At 38.1% G+C, this 20,393-nt stretch overlaps 1 protein-coding gene across 2 annotated transcripts in view; it reads right to left on the minus strand.

Moving 5' to 3' along the window:
* Nucleotides 1–20,393, minus strand: part of LOC124606353 (cyclic GMP-AMP synthase-like) — a 353,987-nt gene that overhangs the window by 182,197 nt on the left and 151,397 nt on the right. For both annotated transcript variants that reach the window (XM_047138335.1, XM_047138334.1), the window contains exon 6: nucleotides 1,447–1,605. In XM_047138335.1, the coding sequence (XP_046994291.1) occupies nucleotides 1,447–1,605 (159 nt within the window). The remainder of the gene's footprint in view (nucleotides 1–1,446; nucleotides 1,606–20,393) is intronic.

Raw genomic sequence — 20,393 nt, forward strand, 5'->3', positions numbered from 1 at the left:
AGTGAATGGAAGTAGCCAAAGTAAGCAGATTTTGAGACACTGATGTCTCCAATTTGGGCAGTTATTTGGATGGCAAATGTTGCTGAACTAAGCCTTTCCAGGGATGGTGGATATGGTGTTCCCAGTTGAGCCTGTGATCTATATGTAAGCCCATGAATTTAAAACAATTTACCCTCTGTATCTATTGGCTCTCAAGTGCAATGTTTATCTCATTCATTGTGACTGGAATGGAAATAAATGTAATTGGTTTTGCTGAGGTTTATTGATAGAGAATTTACTGTGAATCAATTCAGAACATCCTCAAGTAATTGGTTTGCATTTAATTCTAGGTCAGGGATGTCTCATTGTCTATCACAATACTTGGGTAATTTGTAAATATTGTAAAGTTGCTTGCTTTGTTTGAGGACAAAGGTAAATCATTGATATATATGAGAAACAGCAGGGGACCAAGGACAGAACCACATGGAACTCCATAATTTACTGTTCCCCTGTCGGCCTCTAATCTACCTGATGTAAATTATCTAAACCTCTTTGCCTCAAATGGAACCTTTGCCTTTCTTCTCATTCACACTTGTCAAGAATATGATTGCATGATAAGGTGTTGAAGAGATGGTTGTAAACAGTAGTGTTGTTTAGCTGTGGAATGAAGAGTCTTGTGGGGCCTTTTGTGAGAGTGACTGAGTTGTCTAAAAAATTTATGAATACAGAAGATTCAATGAAGAAACTGTTGTATTTGACATTTCACATACCATTAGCTTGACAAGCCTAAATATAGTAAATATATTTGTTCAGCCAAACTGCTATACCAAGCTCATAGCATGAAAAAAAGAAAATGTGGCCAAATTCAAGATATTCACGTAAGTAAAGTTTTCCAGTTTAGTAAGGCGAACATACCTTTCAGCCGTGCTTCCATCAGAATGATTACAAAAGTGTGTCCAGAGGACAAGTCATTATACAAAACTAATTGAAGTGGTATGTTACACTCTCAACCACAAAATACCACAACTATATTCTGAGTAGCTATTATTTAAATGATATGTCAGTTGGTTCACAAAACTTACAAATAAGGAAGAAATGTAACAAAAGTGTGGTGAGTTTGAGATTTTTTAACTGAAAAGTTTTCATGTCCCATGAAACTGCGGCTGCAACAGATATTTTCCTTGATTTATTTGTAGTTTATGAACTAGGATGCAAGCACTAATACATTCAGCAGACATTGTTAACATTGGCAGTTTGTCTAAATAGCACTGCAAGGAGACAAACAACAAATTATGGCTAACGTCATCATCATAACAGGGTTTGTCAGGAACAGTTTTACTTTTGCAAGCTTTTTTTATTTTAGAATTGTTTATGTTTTTAGTGATGGTTATAAAGCTTTACAGTCATTTTATACATAATGTAAGATAAATTCAGTGTACAAATGGAAAAGGCCATTGCAATACTTACATGTTCTTCCATTTCTGGCTCCCATTTACGCAAATTTTCTATTGTTGGCCACTTTTCAAATACAAAGACAGGAACAAAATCAAGTGATAAACATAGTTCTGGGTGTTCAATATGTGTAACAGTTAGAGTAACAGCAGGTCCATGACAAGATGGCGTGAACTAGAATTAAGAAACAAACATGTTATATTAGAGTATGAAAATGGGAAAGTAATATCAAGTGAAACAAAATAGATGAAGGCCTGTAAATACTAATTACAACACTTATTTTCCACCAGTGCAGCCAACAAGTCTCTATCAGGTATCACAATGCTCATTAATAGACATATCCTGCAAATAACAGTAATCTATTTACTGGTAGATCACAAGGAAATTGTTTTTCAATAAAAAAACATGATGATTCACAGTGAAATAATCCTCAGGTGTGAAGGGTCTATATCAGGTATTAAAAGATGGTAAAACTTTAAGCTGTTGGACAAAAATTACTTTTTCAGAAGCAGAAAACACACCACACCTACATAGGATTCGAGCAGCTGTAGACAACAGTCATGTGTGTGTGTGTGTGTGTGTGTGTGTGTGTGTGTGTGTGTGTGTGTGTGTGTGTGTGTGTTGGGTGTGTGTGTGTGTATGTGTGTGTGTGTTTTCAACTTCTCAAGAAGGACTTTTTGTGTAAAGATAGAAGTTTAATGATCTTTGGACTGGATCTGACTTGGATTCAGTGCCTCCTATGTGTGGTGGGCAGAAATCTATCCTTTTCGTAATGAAATTATTCCATCCTGGACTTTCCATTGTTTAATGTAACTGCTGAAACATATCAACTGTGAGATACTCAACAAAATACATAAAATCCCACAGATCCAACTTGGAAAATCACAAGAACTGACTTTCGTGATGAACTCAAGACGTACTAACTGATCCACTACACACCACTCTCCTAGAGACTATGAAGGTATTCGCAACTGGGAGGTTTTTTCCCATATTGAAACAACTACAAATTTGTATATTTTGAGTTTCCTGTAGCAACTGACCTTGAATATGATAAATATTCATGTGGCAAAATGAAGTAACACTATGGTTCGACAATGAGAGAAATTTTTTGTGTTTGCACTTCTGGCGTATGTCAGATTTACAGCTATTCATGGTGAGAAAGTGAGCTAGATTTGTTTGTACTGTTCTTGGGTCTCCAGCTTGATGCAGTCTTTTCAAACCACGATGTTTTGACAGCATTCCTTGCCCATCATCTTCAGGTGATACCTGCAGACTGAGCGTCTCTGTTGAATCTCCTGCCCTTTATACTCTGATTGCTCCCCACCCCTTCCCCCATGACCTGCCGCATGCGGTGCTGCATGAAGGGGTGGTTGGGAGGGGTGGGCTGCTGGCTGCTGCACGAGAACTGTGAACCATTAGATGTCCTGTGGCCTTAATTGGGCACAGAAATTGCTTTGGGTCAACGCTGTGCTTTTAAATGACTGAGTGCTGAGTCCCAGGCTTTGCTGAGTTTGAACCCGGCGTCTCTGTTAATCAGCCCATCAGCTACATGTATTTCAATCGCCTCCTTCAGAACACGGTCCCAAAAAGACAAGGCCTGCCGTAGAACTTCCATTTTCGCATACTCCATAGTATCTCCAGTACCAATGTAATATTCCCAACTGCAGATTTTGTAGGCTGCTTCAGTTCAGTTCGCCTTCTGTGTTCCTGGCATCTTTCTTCAATTCCTGTACAGTTTGCCCAATGTATGCCTTACCACATTTACAAGGAATACGGTAAACACCCGTTTTGTGGAGCCCCAGGTCATCTTTTACTGAACCTAGCAGGGCACGTGTTTTTGGAGGTGGGCAGAAGACACATTTGATGTTACATCGAGCCAGAATTCTGCCGATTTTGTTGGATACTTTGCCGGCATAAGGCATGTACACCATTGTCTTCTGGTCCTCTTCATTCTCTCTCTGCTGGGCTTGTACATTCTGCCTGAAAGCACGTTGAATTTGACTCTCGTTACATCCGTTCTTCTTGAAAATGTCCTTAAGGTGGTTAAGTTCTCCTTGTAGGCTTTCCTCATCTGATATTGCGAGGGTGTACCAGTGTTCGCAGTACACCCTCATGCTGTGAAGGATGATGGCAGCTGGTAGTGTGGAGATACAGATCAGTGTGGGTTTCTTTCCTGTATACACTGTGTCCCAAGGTGCCATCCACTTTGTGATTGACTAGGATGTTCATAAACGGGAGTTCACCATTATCTTCCACCTCCATGGTTAATTTGATGTTAGGATGCAGAGAATTCAGATGTTGGAGAAACTCTTGAAGTTTTTCTCTTCCACATGGCCATATCACAAATGTATCATCATCATATCTGTAAAAGCACATAGGCTTCAGTGCTGCAGTTTCCAGTGCTTTCTCTTTGGAGTCCTCCATAAATAAGTTCACAACCGATGGTAACAGGGGATACCCCATGGCAACACCATCCATTTGTACGTAATAGTTTCGATTGAAGAGAAAGAATTTTGATGTGAGGACAAATTCAAAAAGATTAGTCATTGTCAGGTTGAATTTCTCCCTAATCAACTTAAGAGAGTCATCAAGTGGCACTCTGGTGAAAAGTGAGACCACATCAAAGCTCACCATGAGGTCACGGTTACAGAGGTGCAGCTCCTGCAGCCGTTGAATGAAATGTACAGAATTCCTGATGTGATGCTGACATTTTCCGACGTGAGGGCTTAATTCTTCTGTTAAATATTTAGTTAGCTGGTATGTTGCAGCGCCTATGTTGCTGATGATAGGTTGCAAAGGAACAAGCTTTTTGTGCATCTTTGGTAACCCATATAGCCTTGAGGGTGCAGCAGTTTGAGGTCAGAGCTTCTTGATGATTTCCTTTGGCAGGCACTTTTTTACACTGTTGGTTGGGTCTCCCTTCATTTTTCTATATGGTGGATCCTCAAGTGTATACAGGAAAGAAACCCACACTGATCTGTATCTCCATGCTACCAGATGCCATAATCCTTCACCGCGTTAGGTTGTACTGCAAACACTGGTACACAGGGCCTGCGCAATATCAGATGAGGAAAGGCTACAAGGAGAACTTAACCACCTTAAGGGCGTTTTCAAGAAGAACAGATAAAACAAGAGTCAAATTCAAAGTGCTTTCTGGCTGAAAGCACAAGCCCAGCAGAGAGAGAACGAAGAGGATGAGAAGACAATGGTGTACCTGCCTTATGCCAGCAAAGTATGCAACAAAATTGGCAGAATTCTGGCTCGAATTAACATCAAATGTGTCTTCCGCCCACCTCTGAAAATGTGTGCCCTGCTAGGTACAGTAAAAGATGACCTGGGGCTCCGCAAACCAGGTGTTTACCATATTCTGTGTAAATGCGTTACGGCATACATTGGGCAAACTGTACGGACAATTGAAGAAAGATGCCAGGAAAACAGAAGGCACACTGAACTGAAGCAGCCTACAAAATCTGCAGTTGCGGAACATTACATGGATACTGGAGAGACTATGAAGTATGTGAAAACAAAAGTTCTACAGCAGGCCTTGTCTTTTTGGGACTGTGTTCTGAAGGAGGTGATTGAAATATGTGTAGCTGATGGGCTGATCAACAGAGATGCCGGGTTCAACCTCAGCAAAGCCTGGGACCCAGCACTCAGCCAACTAAAAGCACAGCGCCAACCCAAAGTGACTTCCCCACCCGGAAAAGGCCACAGGACATCTGATGGTCCACAGTTCGCATCCAGCAGCCGGCAGGCCGCCCCTCCCCACCACCCCTCCACGCAGTGCCACGTGTGGCAGGACGTGGGAGGAAGGGGTGGGGAGTGATCAGAGTATAAAAGGGAGGAGATTCAGCAGAGATGCTCAGTCTGCAGGTATCACCTGAAGATGACGGCAAGGAACGCGGTCGAAATACTGTGGTTTGAAAGTGGCTGCACCTGGCTGGAGACCCGAGAACAGTACAAACAGTTAATTTGCTGGGAAAGCCTAAGTTCACACATGAGCTAGATCTGCTGACAAGATGGTGGGCAGAGTTGCAGACACAAGTTCACATCAGTCAAATGAAAGTGATGTTGTCATTGAAATTGGTTCTAGTGATAAGTATGAACTACCATCTGTACAGTCAAGTAGTGAAGGTATATTTACTCTTAAAACTATGTAAACTTGTTTAAAAATGTATAAAATGTTCACTAGTTATGAGCAGTTATAGGGGTTAAGGTTGCATGTGAATGTGAACTAACTACATAGGAGTGTGCCGTGGTACCATCTAGGGAGCAAAATGAGAGCTAAGTAAAGGAATACACACAGTTATCCTGAGAGATATATTCTAATGTGATTACTGCAGCCGTTGAACATCAAGAACATCATGGACATCAGGAGTGTAGCTTATTCACTTTATTATGAGAAGTATGAAATATCATCGTGTTGAATGTACCTCTGTTGTCAAGAAACGTTCAAAAACTGTTACATAACTCAAATTAAAACCAAAGCTCTAAGTGCATGTGACATAACTCTTGAAAATTTGGAGATGATCCCAGATGTAAATTAAGAAAAACAGCCATTTTACTGACATGTTGGCCTTGCCTAAGCAACATAGTAAAAATACAAAGAGAAAGCAATTAAAGCTGTAGCTGTACTTCTGCTTTCATTCCCAAAAGTTCCCACAGGTGTTCAGTACTGCACACATCACTTTCTTGCTTCAGTTTAGGTTATCCTCAATTGGGTACATCCAGAGGAACTATATAACTTCTGTGTGAGGAAATATCAACCCAAGTACCTGATGAGATATGATCATGTCTTTTGAAATATTTAAATGGTAAACTCACAAAAGAAGTGATAGTACTTCGGTCACTCATGTGATGGCCAAAATGGATGTACGATATCTAACTTGTAACCATCTGATGTGAGTAGTTCAAGACCCTGCACAGCACAAGAACAAGATCACTCAGATATTTTTAATCCCACTCCCTGGCTACTTGGCCATGGACAAAAATTTCAATCAAATTGAGAGTAAGGTGAAGTGCAGACAACTTCCATCTGCATGACATTCAGGAAATAATCAAAACGTACAGAATTAATAACTAAAAATTTGATGTGGTGGAAATCAAAATTGGTGACGCATTTTGCTCTCACAATTTAATAACAGGAAAAAAGTTCATGAACAAACTGTAGCTTGTGGGAACAAAAGATGCATCAGAACCAGCAAAGACAAGCCATGTGTTATCCAGTTTAAAGACAAGTTCAATGAAGATGTGAAATACTATAAAATGTGAGGCAAAAAGAGACAGCAAGAGTTACAACTAAAATAGATGTTTATTTAGTCGGTGAGCGGTTTCGGACAATGCCCATTCTCAAACCAACAAATGTTTGCCGAGTAAAATGTCCATCCAAAATACCAGTAAATAAAATGAATACATATGTGTATGGTCCCAACCAATGTTTTTTAATGAATGACCAGTACCATTCATTAATGGACATTAGTTGGGACAATACACATATGTACCCACATTATTTGCTACTACCCATCAAGCTGGAGTTATGCAAAAACTATGAAATGCATTACTCTGTACAAGTAAGGGGTGAGTCAGCTGAACTTCACAACAGACTTGTGTGAAGAATATTTTATAAGCAAGTTCATTCCTCTGCAGCTCCTTCATCTGGGCTATTGTATATTTCATGACATGAGGCTTTGTTTTTAAATTATTACATAAAATCACATCACACATAATAGACCATTTTCTGCCAGTAGTAAACATTGTCTAATCATTATATATATTATTTATCAATGGTGTGTTTTTATTGGTATGCCGTATTTCCCATATTACTCAATAAAAATTAATGATTGAAACATCATTTTCAAGATTTTCCTCACCACTAATGATGAGAAATACACAAATAGTTTACAGCTATTATTTTCATTAAAAAGCTTTACTTTGCATACATTTTTATAACAGCATAGGAGATACTATCTATTGACGATATGTTTAACTAACATGCACAACAGTTTTTGCATTTTTTACGTTCTTTGCAGATCTTCGTCTATCATGCAATTTCAGTCATACACAAAGATATAATAAATTTAGAAGGTGACATCTATTGATAATCTAATTTTACTGTAATGCACAACAGCAGTTGGAGTTGTTTACGTCCTTTAAATAAATGTTGTTTATGCCACAAATAAAAAGAATTATATCAGTATTCATCAACACATGTAAATAATATTTGCTTTTATAACTTAATGTATTCAACTTTGAATTCATGATCAGTTTATGGCATCTGCATGGTTATGTTACACTCCTCCTAATCTAAATTCCATTAATCTGTATATTTATTTTTATAACTTAATTATTCATTAGTTTACAATGTTTGCAATATTATGTTGCACTTCTCCAAATCTCAAAACCATTACTCTGCATTAACAGTGAAGGTAAAACAAACATTTACTGGTGGTAATATTTATTTCCTATTAATTTGTCTTAAGAAATGAATATTTAGGGGGTGGGGGGAAAGAGAAGAATAAATTCCAGGCAAGTGGTGATAAATATTTATTTCTTATTAATTTGTCTTAAGAACTGAATATTTATGGGGGTGGGGGGGAAAGAGAACAATAAATTCCAGACAAAGTGATGAACAAAGACAATTTCAGCTTCAGCAGCAAAGAAAAGCTCAGAGCAATGCAAACAAGACTGATTCAGAGCAAAATGGCAATAATTTGTGCAAGAGAAGGAATTTGTGTCACCAACTTACCTACTTCAACTCCACCAGAATATCATTGCAAGGCGACTACACAACTTCCAAAACATATTGTTCTGCCTGCCTATTCCCTAATGACAATGAAGTGCAAACACAGAGTGTTGGTAATATTGGCCAAATGAGCATACATTTCTCTGAAATGTGTTTGCAGAGGAGTTCAGTGACAGTCCAGCTACCATGTATCATCACAAGGGAAAGATTAACTTAGAACCCATTTAAGCATGTCAAGATCATTAAAATCTCATAGAGCAGAATAATGACTGTACTACAAAATACCTAGAAAATGTTTGACAGTTTAATAATGCCCTGGTATTTGCTTAAGCACAATTTAACTCAACAGATATTCCTGGCAATGGTCTATACTGATTTAAAATACATGGGCAAGTGTATTATATGGCATGAAGTTTGCAACCTCCTGTTGGTAATATTGGCCAAATGAGCATATATTTCTCTGAAAGGTGTTTGCAGCGGAGTTCAGTGACAGTTCAGCTACCATGTATCGCCACAAGGAAAAGATTAACTTAGAACCCATTTAAGAATGTCAAGAGCATTAAAATCTCCTAGAGCAGAATAATGACTAAACTACAAAATACCTACAAAAATGTTTGACAGTTTAATAATGCCCTGGTATTTGCTTAAGCACAATTTAACTCAACAGATATTCCTGGCAATGGTCTATATTGTTTTAAAATACATGGGAAATGTATTGTATGGCACGAAGTTTGCAACCTCCTGCAGGAGGTACACCAATTTACGCTGGCCTCATCATTACAGATTTTGATTTTACATTACACACACACACACACACACAATGAATAAAGACAACAGAACCTATTGTAGGGAAATAATGATTAAACAGCAAGCAACGCATGATATACATGATTCTTACACAAAGTTGTTTGAATACATGAAAGATATAGCTCAAAAAATACCTGATTTTAAAATATATTTCACTACTAACAATACATTGCGTCCTGGAAGATCCAATCTGCCTACAATCAGTGAGGTGGCTGCTGTTTCCATCACTAATAACAGAACAGTGTCACGAAAATACTCCATATCTTACTTGTATTGTATACCTCACTTGAACCTGCATTCTGATCCAATGTTGTATCATTTGGTTTCTCCATGTGGCGATTCTGGATGGACTGTATGTAAGCCACAAGTGCAGCCTAATGCATTGAGAACAATCACAGTGCAGCTACAGTACTGTTGTTATTGTTTAGCAGTTAGAGATATTTCAGTATACTTCAGGCTTCCAGTACATTATTTCAATAATGTGTTGTTGATAGTTATGTCGAAGTAGAAGGTTATAGGTTGGCAATCATTTCACCATATCAAGAAGAACTGACAGCTGGTAGGTGCAAAGGTTTGATGTACTTCCTTAATGATGATGTTGAACAAAGAGGAACAGATGTGGAGATTCCTATTCTTCTTCCTGCAGCTTATATTTGCAACCCTTGTAACATGGTTCATAATTATCAAGGTACAATGGCCATTTTTGCCCACATGGGAAAGCCTGATCTGTTTCTCACAATTACGTGCAACTCCAAATGGACTTACATTATCTCTAATGTGAAACTACACACATCAAAAAATGTTTTAGTATCACCTCGGTTCTGAGAGTTCTGGAACCTGTACACAAAATTGGAATAGAGATCAACATAAACATCATTTCCACCCTTTTTATTACTCATGAAAACCACACATTGCATATTGTACCACCATACAGTGAGACCTTCGGAGGTGGTGGTCCAGATTGCTGTACACACCAGTACCGCTAATACCCAGTAGCACACCCTCTTGCATTGATGCATGCCTGTATTCGTCATGGCATACTATCCACAAGTTCATCAAGGCACTGTTGGTCCATATTGTCCCACTCCTCAATGGCGATTTGGCGTAGATCCCTCAGAGTGGTTGGTGGGTCATGGCCTTTTCAATCTATCCCAGGCATGTTCGATAGGGTTCATATCTGGAGAACATGCTGACCACTCTATTTGAGAGAGGTCGTTATCCTGAAAGAAGTCATTCAATAGATGTGCATGATGGGGGTGTGAATTGTCATCCATGAAGGTGAATGCCTCGCCAATATGACGTCAATATGGTTGCACTATTAGTCGGAGGATGGCACTCACATATTGTACAGCCATTAGGGCACCTTCCATGACCAACAGCGGCATATGTCGACCCCATGTAATGCCATCCCAGACAGCAGGGAACTTCCACCTTGCTGCACTCACTGGACAGTGTATCTAAGGCATTCATTCTGACTGGGCTGCCTCCAAACATGTCCCTGACAATTGTCTGGTTGAAGCCATATGCGACACTCATTGGTGAAGAGAATGTAATGCTAATCCTGAGCGGTCCATTCAGCATGTTGTTGGGCCCATCTGTACTGCAGTGCTTGGAGTCATGGTTGCATAGATGGATCTCGCCATGGACATCGGGAGTGAAGTTGTGCATCATGCAGCCTATTGCACACAGTTTGAGTCATAACATGATGTCCCGTGGCTGCATGAAAGGCATTATTCAACATGGTGGTGTTGCTGTCAGGGTTCCTCTGAGCCATAATCCATAGGTAGTTGCAGTAGTAGCCCTTGGGCAGCCTGATCTAGGCATTTCATTGACAGTTCCTGTCTCTCTGTACCTCCTCCATGTCTGAACAACATCACTTTGGTTCACTCCGAGACGCCTGGACACTTCCCTTGTTGAGAGCCCTTCCTAGCACAAAGTAACAATGCGGACACAATTGAACCGTGGTATTGACAGTTTAGGCGTGGTTAAACCACAGACAACACAAGCTGTGTGCCTCCTTCCTGATGGAATGACTGGAACTGATTGGCTGTCGGACCTCCTCCGTCTAATAAGCACTGCTCATGCATGGTTGTTCACATCTTTGGGCAGGTTAGTGACATCTATGAACATTCAAAGGGACAGTGTCTGTGATACAATCTTCAGGAGTTCTGGGAACCAGGGTGATGCAAAACTGTTTTTGATATGTGTATATGAAAGAGTTGAGCACAGACTTGACTTAGTTTCAAGGGTTTTATTACCTGATCTTTCTTAAAAAAAAAAAATGTGCTAGGCATAGTAAGTGGTCAAGTTTGTGTTACCAAAATTCAAAAGAGAGGGGACCATTATGCATACAGTGTGCTCATTCCATCAGATGAAGAGGAATTACGTTCAGCTGAAGATGTGGTGCTTTAATTTGTAGAGAACTTTCAAAGAAAGAAATAGAACTTGAACCTTCTGAACTTATTCAGGAATGCATGGTACACAAATTGTGGTACTGTCAATCAAAACAGTCCATGCATATAAAAACAAAAATAAATCAAGAGTTATCAGGAGGGATCTAATTTAAACCTTAATGGCTACTCTAATGATAGACAATTCAAAAATGGCATTACAGTGAGAATTCAATCTTTTATCATCAATAATTGGTGGATTTTACCATACGGCAGCTCTCTCAGTAGAAAATAATGCACTCATATCAATATTGAGCATTGTTCCTCAGAAAAATCTGTTAAATATTTGTTTGTTTATAGAGAACATGATTGCATTGCTTCACAATTGTGTTCATTTTCTCAAAGTTAACAGCAAATTCATTGTTGATGAAGTGGATATTAACTTGAGTTGTCATTATGTGAGTCCACCAGAGGCTCTATGGTAACTGCACAAATGGGACTTTTCCTCTGATCTCATATGATCGAGCAGCTGCCTACCCATTTACCAGAAGAACACATGGCATACTTTCAGGTTGTGTACAAGGCTGCTGCTAATATTCACAGGGGCTCCAAACTCAAGGCATTTTTTAAATTAGGCAATGATAATATTACCACCTGCCAGGAAAATTGCTACAAAATTCCACAACATTTTGTGTGGGCAAAAGAACAAAGGACTATTTTAAGAAAAATACTAAGTGCTTTCAACGCATCTGCACTGTCAATCTTGCTAACACCAAAATTACTTCTGCATGACTTCTGCATTCATTTGAGGATCTATGCACAGTTGATGGAATTCTGTTGAACTTATTTTTCCAAGCTGCAGAAAAATTACATTTAGTCATTAAGGATGCTGAATGGAAAGAATGCTTGCAGCAGGCTGCCAGACACCAAATGCCAATGCAAATGAATTGACATTTAGCCATCATCTACATATTGTGTTTCCTGCTAATATACCTGAGTTGTGAACAGCATTTCAGGATGAATATTCATAAGACTTACAGAGACAGCTCATGCCACCTGAGCCTACAACCTCACACTGCTAGACATGGAGAATGTTTTACATACCAAGGCAAATCTTTCCAACATTCCAACCTGCCAGCCCCTGTTGTATATGTCGCACAAAACACAACAGAAGCCTACAATGTAGAAGAAGAAGGTATGAATGGTAAGACAGTTTACAAGAAGCTAAACAAAGTACAGAACGCAATAGCTGAGGAAATCATACATTCAATAAGAAATAAGATTCCCAACTGTTACTTCTTTAATGGATCAGGAGGCTCCAGTAAAACACTTGTTCATAAAACTTTGTGTCATGTTTTATGAGGTGAAAACAAGATAGTTTTAACAGCTTCATGTAAAGTCATTACTGTGAATGTCCTATCAGTTGGATGCATATCACATTTGATTTTCAAACTACCTGTGCCCATCTTGAACATGTTGGTCACAACAGTTTCCACTCACACCAAGGATGCTTAACTTCTGTGAGGTGTGATCTCATAAGTGGAATTTCAGCTGCTCTCACACATGTGCTGAGCATTGTTCATTGACTTTTAAAGGAAATAATGAATAATAATCTCCCTTATGGAGGCAAAATAATTCTGTTTTTTGGCAATTTCCATTAAGTATTACCTGTCTTTAGACATGCCTATAGAAATGGCATTGTTGAAACTACAATTAAACAATCATCCTTATAGTCTCATGTTAAAATTCATAAGTTGATTCAAAATATGAGGGAAAATGGTGATCCTATTTTCACTGAATGGGGTAACTGTGGTTTAGAAAATCAAACAGATTATTTCAATGAAATTATCAAAATTCATTAACATTGTTATTGTAAATACAATGATTTTGTTACCACATTTTTCAATGAAACAGAAATCAATGGACATAATGCTTTGCAATTCTATTCAATTGCAATTATATGTCCAAAAAATTATGATTTTTACATTTAATAAACATGTCATTTCAAAAGGTTTGCCTCAGTTCTGATTCTGTCCAACTCAAAGAAATACACAATGTCCAGCTGTAACCCATAAAATCCTTGAGCCCTTTAAATATATCTGGTTTACCACCTCACCAGTTGCTTTTAAAGAAAATGCTATTATTATGTTAACTACAAATCTTAATTCTAATCAGTGATTAGTGGAAACTCAGGCAAGTACATCAGCTCTGCTAAATTCAACAATTTAATAAAACCATGTTCATACCCCACATTAATGTCATACCTTCTGATCCAACCATGCCTTTTCAAATGATAAGAAAACAATTCCCAATAAAAGCAGCCTTCATTATGACCACTGATAAAGCACAAAGTCAGATGCTTCAAAGTGAAGGATTGTCTTTACCAGAACCTGTTTTTTCACTGGACAGGTACACTTGGCTTTTTCATGTGTTTGCAAAATTCAGTGATATTTATGTTTGTGTTACAGACACATGCAGCCAAAAAGTAAATGATGATAACATTATAAATGCTACCATTATCTTCAAAGAAATTTTGTAAAACCAATAAGTTTTAAAAACAAAATTAATTTTAAAAAGACAATATCTGCTTTTTATATGTTATACAGTAAACCATACCATCTATAATGATATCAATTTTTTGGAATTAGAATAATGTTTGTTACTATTATTCAAAACATAATACCTTTTCTTGATGAATACTTCCATTTACTTATTTCTCCATTAATATATTACCCATCAGTGACTGATCAGGATAGAGAACAAATTATAAACACAGGTCAACCAGTATCAAATAATACTGATGATAAGTAGCAATTAAAAGTCACATTTCATGGTGAATAAGTTAATTAACAATCAAGTAAGTGGTGAGTTCTTGTTTTAAGCAGAAATAATTAATTTTTTATATTATAACATAAACCTGATACGCTTACCTGTAGGCCTAATTTTTGCAGTTTGTAAACGACCAAAATTCATGTAGTTTATAGTGTGTTCAGTGTTTTAACTGTATTTTTAAGTATTTAATCTGTGTTGCAATGTGTGTCAACTGTGGATACTACCTTAGAGTAGTCAGACAGGGAGTGGTATGTGTAGATGGTGGACTGGAATTTCACTGGGGTGAGTGGGGTGGATAACTGAATGGGGAACTCAACAAAAATCCACACAAAAGACACAAGAATTCTCCACACAAAAGACAGGAGAACTGCCGAACATCAGGCAAATATACAGGGTGACAACCACTGAACTATATAAAATAAAATCACCATAACTTCAGAACAGTTTGCATTAGGACATTCAAACTGCATGACTGGTTGCAGGGAATGATGGGAATTGTATGGTTTGGTTTAGCAATGAAGCCAGCTTTCATTTGAATGGGTTTGTCAATAACCAAAATTGATACATCTGGGAGACAGAGAATTCTCATTTCAAGGTAAAGAAGTATCTTCACCCTCAACAGGTGACTGTGAAGTGTGAAGTGTCCAGTCACAGAATAATCTGTGCAATATTCCTTGATGGCATGGTGACTACCAAATGATATTAGAAGGTTTTGGAAGATGATTTCTTGCCCATTCTCAAAAGTGGCCCTAATTTCAAAAAGATGTGCTTCATATAGGACGGAGCTCAACCCCATTGAAGCTGGAGAGTGTTTGATGTCCTGGAGGAGCAATTTGGGGACCACATTCTGGCTCTGGGGAACCCAGAGGCAACTGTTTTGGGCATCAATTGGCCACCATATTCTCTGGAACTGAACACATGTGACTCCTTTTTGTGGGCTGATATAAAAGACAAGGTGTACAGCAAAAATCCCAAAACCACTGCTGAAATGAAAACAGTCATTCAGGAGGTCAACGATGACACTTCAGTGGGTCACGCAGAGTTTCGCTATTTGTCAGCGACACATCATCGGCAATGATGGCCAGTATATCGAACATATCATCACCTAAATCTGAATATCTGTACCGATGTTTACATGTTGAATAATGCATGTGCATGTCATAGTTTGTAAATAATTTACTTTTTTTCATAAAGTTCAATTATTGTCACCCTTTATGTGTCCTTCAAGCTGAGTTAGATTGTTTGAAAATTTAAACTAGATAATCTGTTTTAAGAGTACTAAAATGTGTTTTTTTCAGTTGAAATTCTCATTAGTGTGAACACTTAAGAATTTTGAAGTTTCCATCCATTTTATTATTTACTCACAGAGAATTAGACTTATCAGTGGTGTAGTAACTCTACATGTGCAAAACTGAATATATTGCATCTTTTTTTAAGATTAAGAGTGAGACCATGCACATAAAAACAATCCATGACACTGTTAAGTACATCATGTACCATTTCCTCTGTTGCTGCCTGTAGGTTTGGATTGATTACAGTGCTAGTTTCATTTGTGAAAACAAATAACTCTGCTTGTTGTGTATTAAACAGAAGATCATTTATACAGATGAGAAACAATAGTGGACCTAAGATTGACCCTTATGCAGCCCCATAAGTGCTTTATCCTCAGTCATAAGAATGTGCCATGCTTACAGTGGTTGAATTATCAAGGACAACTTTCTGTATTCTTTGATAGGACATTACGTATTGGTTGGGAGTACCATCAGTCTCATAAAACATCAGTTTATGTAAGAGAATATTGTGATCAATACAATCTAATGCCTTAGACAGGTTACAGAAAATACTACTAGGTGCTATTTTTTTACTGTACTTAATGCTTCTTTCAAAATTTGGTGAATAAATATGTAAATGACATTCTAAGTGAATCAACTCTTCTGTAAACAAAGCCATGATTTGCTGAGTTTGCTCAGGTGGGGTACTACTCTAGAATGCATCAGCTTCTTAAAAATTTTGAAAAATGATGTCAGTAGTGAAACAGGTCAGCAGTTTATGGTACTTCTCATATCACCTTCCTTATAGAGTGGTTTAACAATGGTATATTTCAGTCTCTATGGAAAAATTCATTGAGTAACTGATGTGTTACATATTTCAGATCAGACAGGGCTTATTACAAGGGTGAGTCAAATGAAAACCTCAAATATTTTTTTAAATATTATTTATTGTGCAGAAATGGTGCAAAGCTGTATCACTTTTCAACATAATCGGTGCTCAATGCAAGTCCTCCAGCGCTTACAAAGTGCAAAAATTCCTTTAGAAAAATATTCTTTTGTTAGTCCACGTAACCACTCATGCACCGCGTGGCGTACCTCTTCATCAGTACGGAACTTCTTTCCTCCCATTGCGTCGTTGAGTGGTCCAAACATATGGAAATCACAAGGTTTGGTGATTATGGTGGATGAGGAAGACACTCAAAATGCAGATATGTAATTGTTGCAACTGTTGTATGGGCAGTGTGGGGTGACAGCAATCCATGTTGCTTTGATTATATTGCAGGCTACAGATGATTTTTTAGGAGATCTGTGTATGATGCACTGGTGACAGTGGTCCCTCTAGGCATGTAATGCTCCAAAATAACGCCTTTTTCATCTCAAAAGAGAGTCAGCATAACCTTCCCTGCTGATGGTTCTATTCAAAACTTCTTTGGTTTTGGTGATGACAAATGGCGCCATTCCTTGCTCACTCTCTTCATTTCCCATTGGTGGAAGTGAACCCAGGTTTCGTCCCCAGTAAAGATCCTTGCAAGGAAGCCATCATCTTCTTGTTCAAAGAGCAATAGAAGTTCTTCATAAGCATCAACACGTCATTCCCTCATTTCAGGAGTCAGCTGCCGTGGAATCCATCTTGCAGACACTTTGTGAAACTGGAGCACATCATGCACAATGTGGTGTGATGACCCGTGACTAATCTGTAAAAATTCTGCAATGTCATTCAGTGTCACTTGGTGGTTTTCCTTCACTATGGCTTCAACTGCTGCAATGTTCTGTGGAATAACAACTTGTTGTGCCTGACCTGGATAAGGAGCATCTTCCACTGAAGTCACACCATTTGCAAACTTCCTACTCCATTTGTAGATTTGCTGCTGTGACAAACATGCATCACCGTACTGCACCTTCATTCATCAAAGAATTTCAATAAGTTTCACATCTTCACTACGCAAAAACCGAATAACAGAACGCTGTTCTTCCCTGGTGCAAGTCACAAGTGGGGCAACCATCTTTATATTGATACTGCGACAGTATGTGTGCATCTGCACTATACTGCCACCTAGAGGCCATTCTGCATGCTGTTTGTAGCACGCGTACCAGCTTACAGGATAACGGCATGAAATTTTGATTTGTTATTACAAATTTAAGGTTTTCATTTGATTCATCCTCGTATATGGGAACAAATCTTAAGTACTCTGTTAGTAACTCCATCAAATCCATATGAGCTTTTATTTTCAATGGACTATATAATTTTCTCAATTTCAGAGGGAGAAGTTGGTGATACAATCATATGGTTAAATTTGATGAGAGTTGCATTTTCAGCATACTACTGTGCTTTTTCTGTTGGACTGTTTGTCCTTATCTTTTGTACTATAGCTAAGAAATGGTTATTACATGGACTTCCTACCAGTGACTCATCATTTATTGCCCTTCTATTTAAGTCAATAGCAATGTTATTACGTTCTTTAACTTGTTCTCATGTCTCTCATTGCACTACATTTCATATAGCGCTAAGAGTGTTGTGAATATAGTAAAGGGAAACATTCCACGTGGGAAAAATATATCTAAAAACAAAGATGTTGTGAGTATGACATAATGTACATTTCCTTAACTATTAAATAATGTTTCTTAGTATTCTTAGTAGTTTTTGTAGTGTGCAACTGCTGCAAGATATTTAATGGTTCTTGCTAACGGATACAATTCCCTTTTTCTTTCACAAGATACCTTAATCCTTCCAGTGATCCATGGTTTTTACATGCCTGTTTAGTGTCATTTCTGAATAGTTTACGCAGAAAGAGATTTTCAAATAATGATATGAATTTATCATGGAACAGATTAAATTTTATGTCTGCACTTGGACACTACTGTCTTTATCCACCTACCTTGGAAAATTAATTACTGAGACTAGATTGTAGGATCCAAACTAAGTCTCCAGATCATTTTTCCTGTCCTAATCCTTTAGGAAATACACATTGAAATTATCACAGACTATTTTTGAGGAATTTCATATGGCAGGAATAGCTATTGTTCATTTTTTTGTATGAGGAGTGTTGTTATGTGTATCTGTAGGTGCTGGACTTAGGCCAAGGAAGGGAGAGTGATTACGATTTTCCTGCAGCAGATGACACCACTGACAACGATGGCCATGAGGTGCAGCTGCAAGGGACTACCACTGAAGGGCGAGGTGCTAATCATCTAGCAGAAGGCATTATCTTCAACAATAACAAGTGGAAATTGAAGTTGATGTATGATGCATGGAGAATCAGGAACTAGGTAAAAAGGCTGAATTAAGCTTTTTTTGGAATTATAATACCAGGAAGCTTGAGAGAAGAGGATGCTATGTGAGATACTAGGGGAGTACCAAGCTCTATGTCTCTTGTACGAGCACCTTAAGGAGCAGTTGCAACAAGCTGTAGATTTGAAACCATGTGCATTAAAAGGATGAGAGTGAAAGTGGATAGAAGTGGGAGGCAGACTGCCCAAAATGGTATTCGGAACAATAAATGCCAATGACATACAGGGGCTCAATGGCGCAGTACTTCAGGTAATTTGTAATTTTGTAATTTATTTGTGTGAAACATGTAATTACATGCATAGCAATTGGCAGTACAATACAACAGTATACAATCCAAATTATGTGACATAATAATACTTTGAATTTTAGTTTCTACAGTAGGCTATAGAAGCACTGCTCAGTAAGCCAAGATTTTAGATGTTTTTTGAATGTCTCTCCAGTTATTACCTTCAATTCATTTGGCAGTGCATTGAAGTATTTTCCTCCATTAATATATGGACTGTTTGCTGTTTCTTTCAGTCTTCTGTGTATCATATGGTAATTTTGTACTTGTCTAGTATTGTGATCATGAATTTCTGCATTACGACATGTATATTTCTTATCTTCTACAGTTAATACTATTGTTTCAAATATATACATAAAATAGATAGTCAGAATTTTAAATTCTATAAACAATCCCTCACATGATGTCCTAGCATCTTTTTTGCCTAATATTCTCAAGGCTCTTTTCTGGAGTTTAAATACTCGGTCCACATGAGTTTTGGAAACCCTGCCCCGCCCCACAGTGCAAGACCATATGCTAGAAATGTATGTATTAAACCAAAATACATCATCCTCATTGTTAGGGTATTGAATTATGGAGCTTTTCTGCTTAAAACATATAGGCTAGACGATAGCCTTGCACGTACATTGTCAATTTGTTGTGTCCACAGTAGTTTGCTATCTATGCATATACCTAGGAATTTACACTGTAGATTTTCCTTAAAATACAGAGGGGTCCAAAAAAATGTATCCACTGTTTAAAAGTCCATAACTGGCAAACTTACTGATGGAGTTGTCTCATCTTTGGTAGTGTAATAGTTTGTAGTTCTGGCAATCGCCACACAAGTGTTGTATTGTGTAGTTTTGTTTTGTCAGATGACAGTTGCCAGATAGTCAGTGTTTTGTTCTTAGTTGCACCTAGTTACTCAAGTAAACATGGCTGCTGCAAATCTTACATTCGATGAAAGGAAGTCAGCTTTAAAGTGGTATTTTAAGTATGAAAACAATAATGAGGTTCAATGACAATGGCGAAATGAGTATCAAACAGAGCCACTGACACATTTAACGATTCGTCACATTCGAGACAAATTTGAAGCCGAAGGCTGTGTTAAAGATGTACACAAACAATGATCTGGACGACCTGTAACAGTAACAAGTACAGCTAACTCCCGTCGTATGTTACAAAAATTCACTCGCTCACCACAGAGACAGTGTGCCCGTGAAACTGAAGTGAGTCACTCAAGTGTTCAGCGAATTTTGAAGACAGCAAAGTGGAAGTGCTACATCACACGATTGGTGCATGCAATGAATGAGGATGACCCAGATCGTAGAATGGAGTACTGTGAGTGCTTTACTAACATAGTGCGCGA

Source organism: Schistocerca americana, chromosome 3 (genome assembly GCF_021461395.2).
Source record: "Schistocerca americana isolate TAMUIC-IGC-003095 chromosome 3, iqSchAmer2.1, whole genome shotgun sequence".
NCBI classification, from domain to species: Eukaryota; Metazoa; Arthropoda; class Insecta; order Orthoptera; family Acrididae; genus Schistocerca; species Schistocerca americana.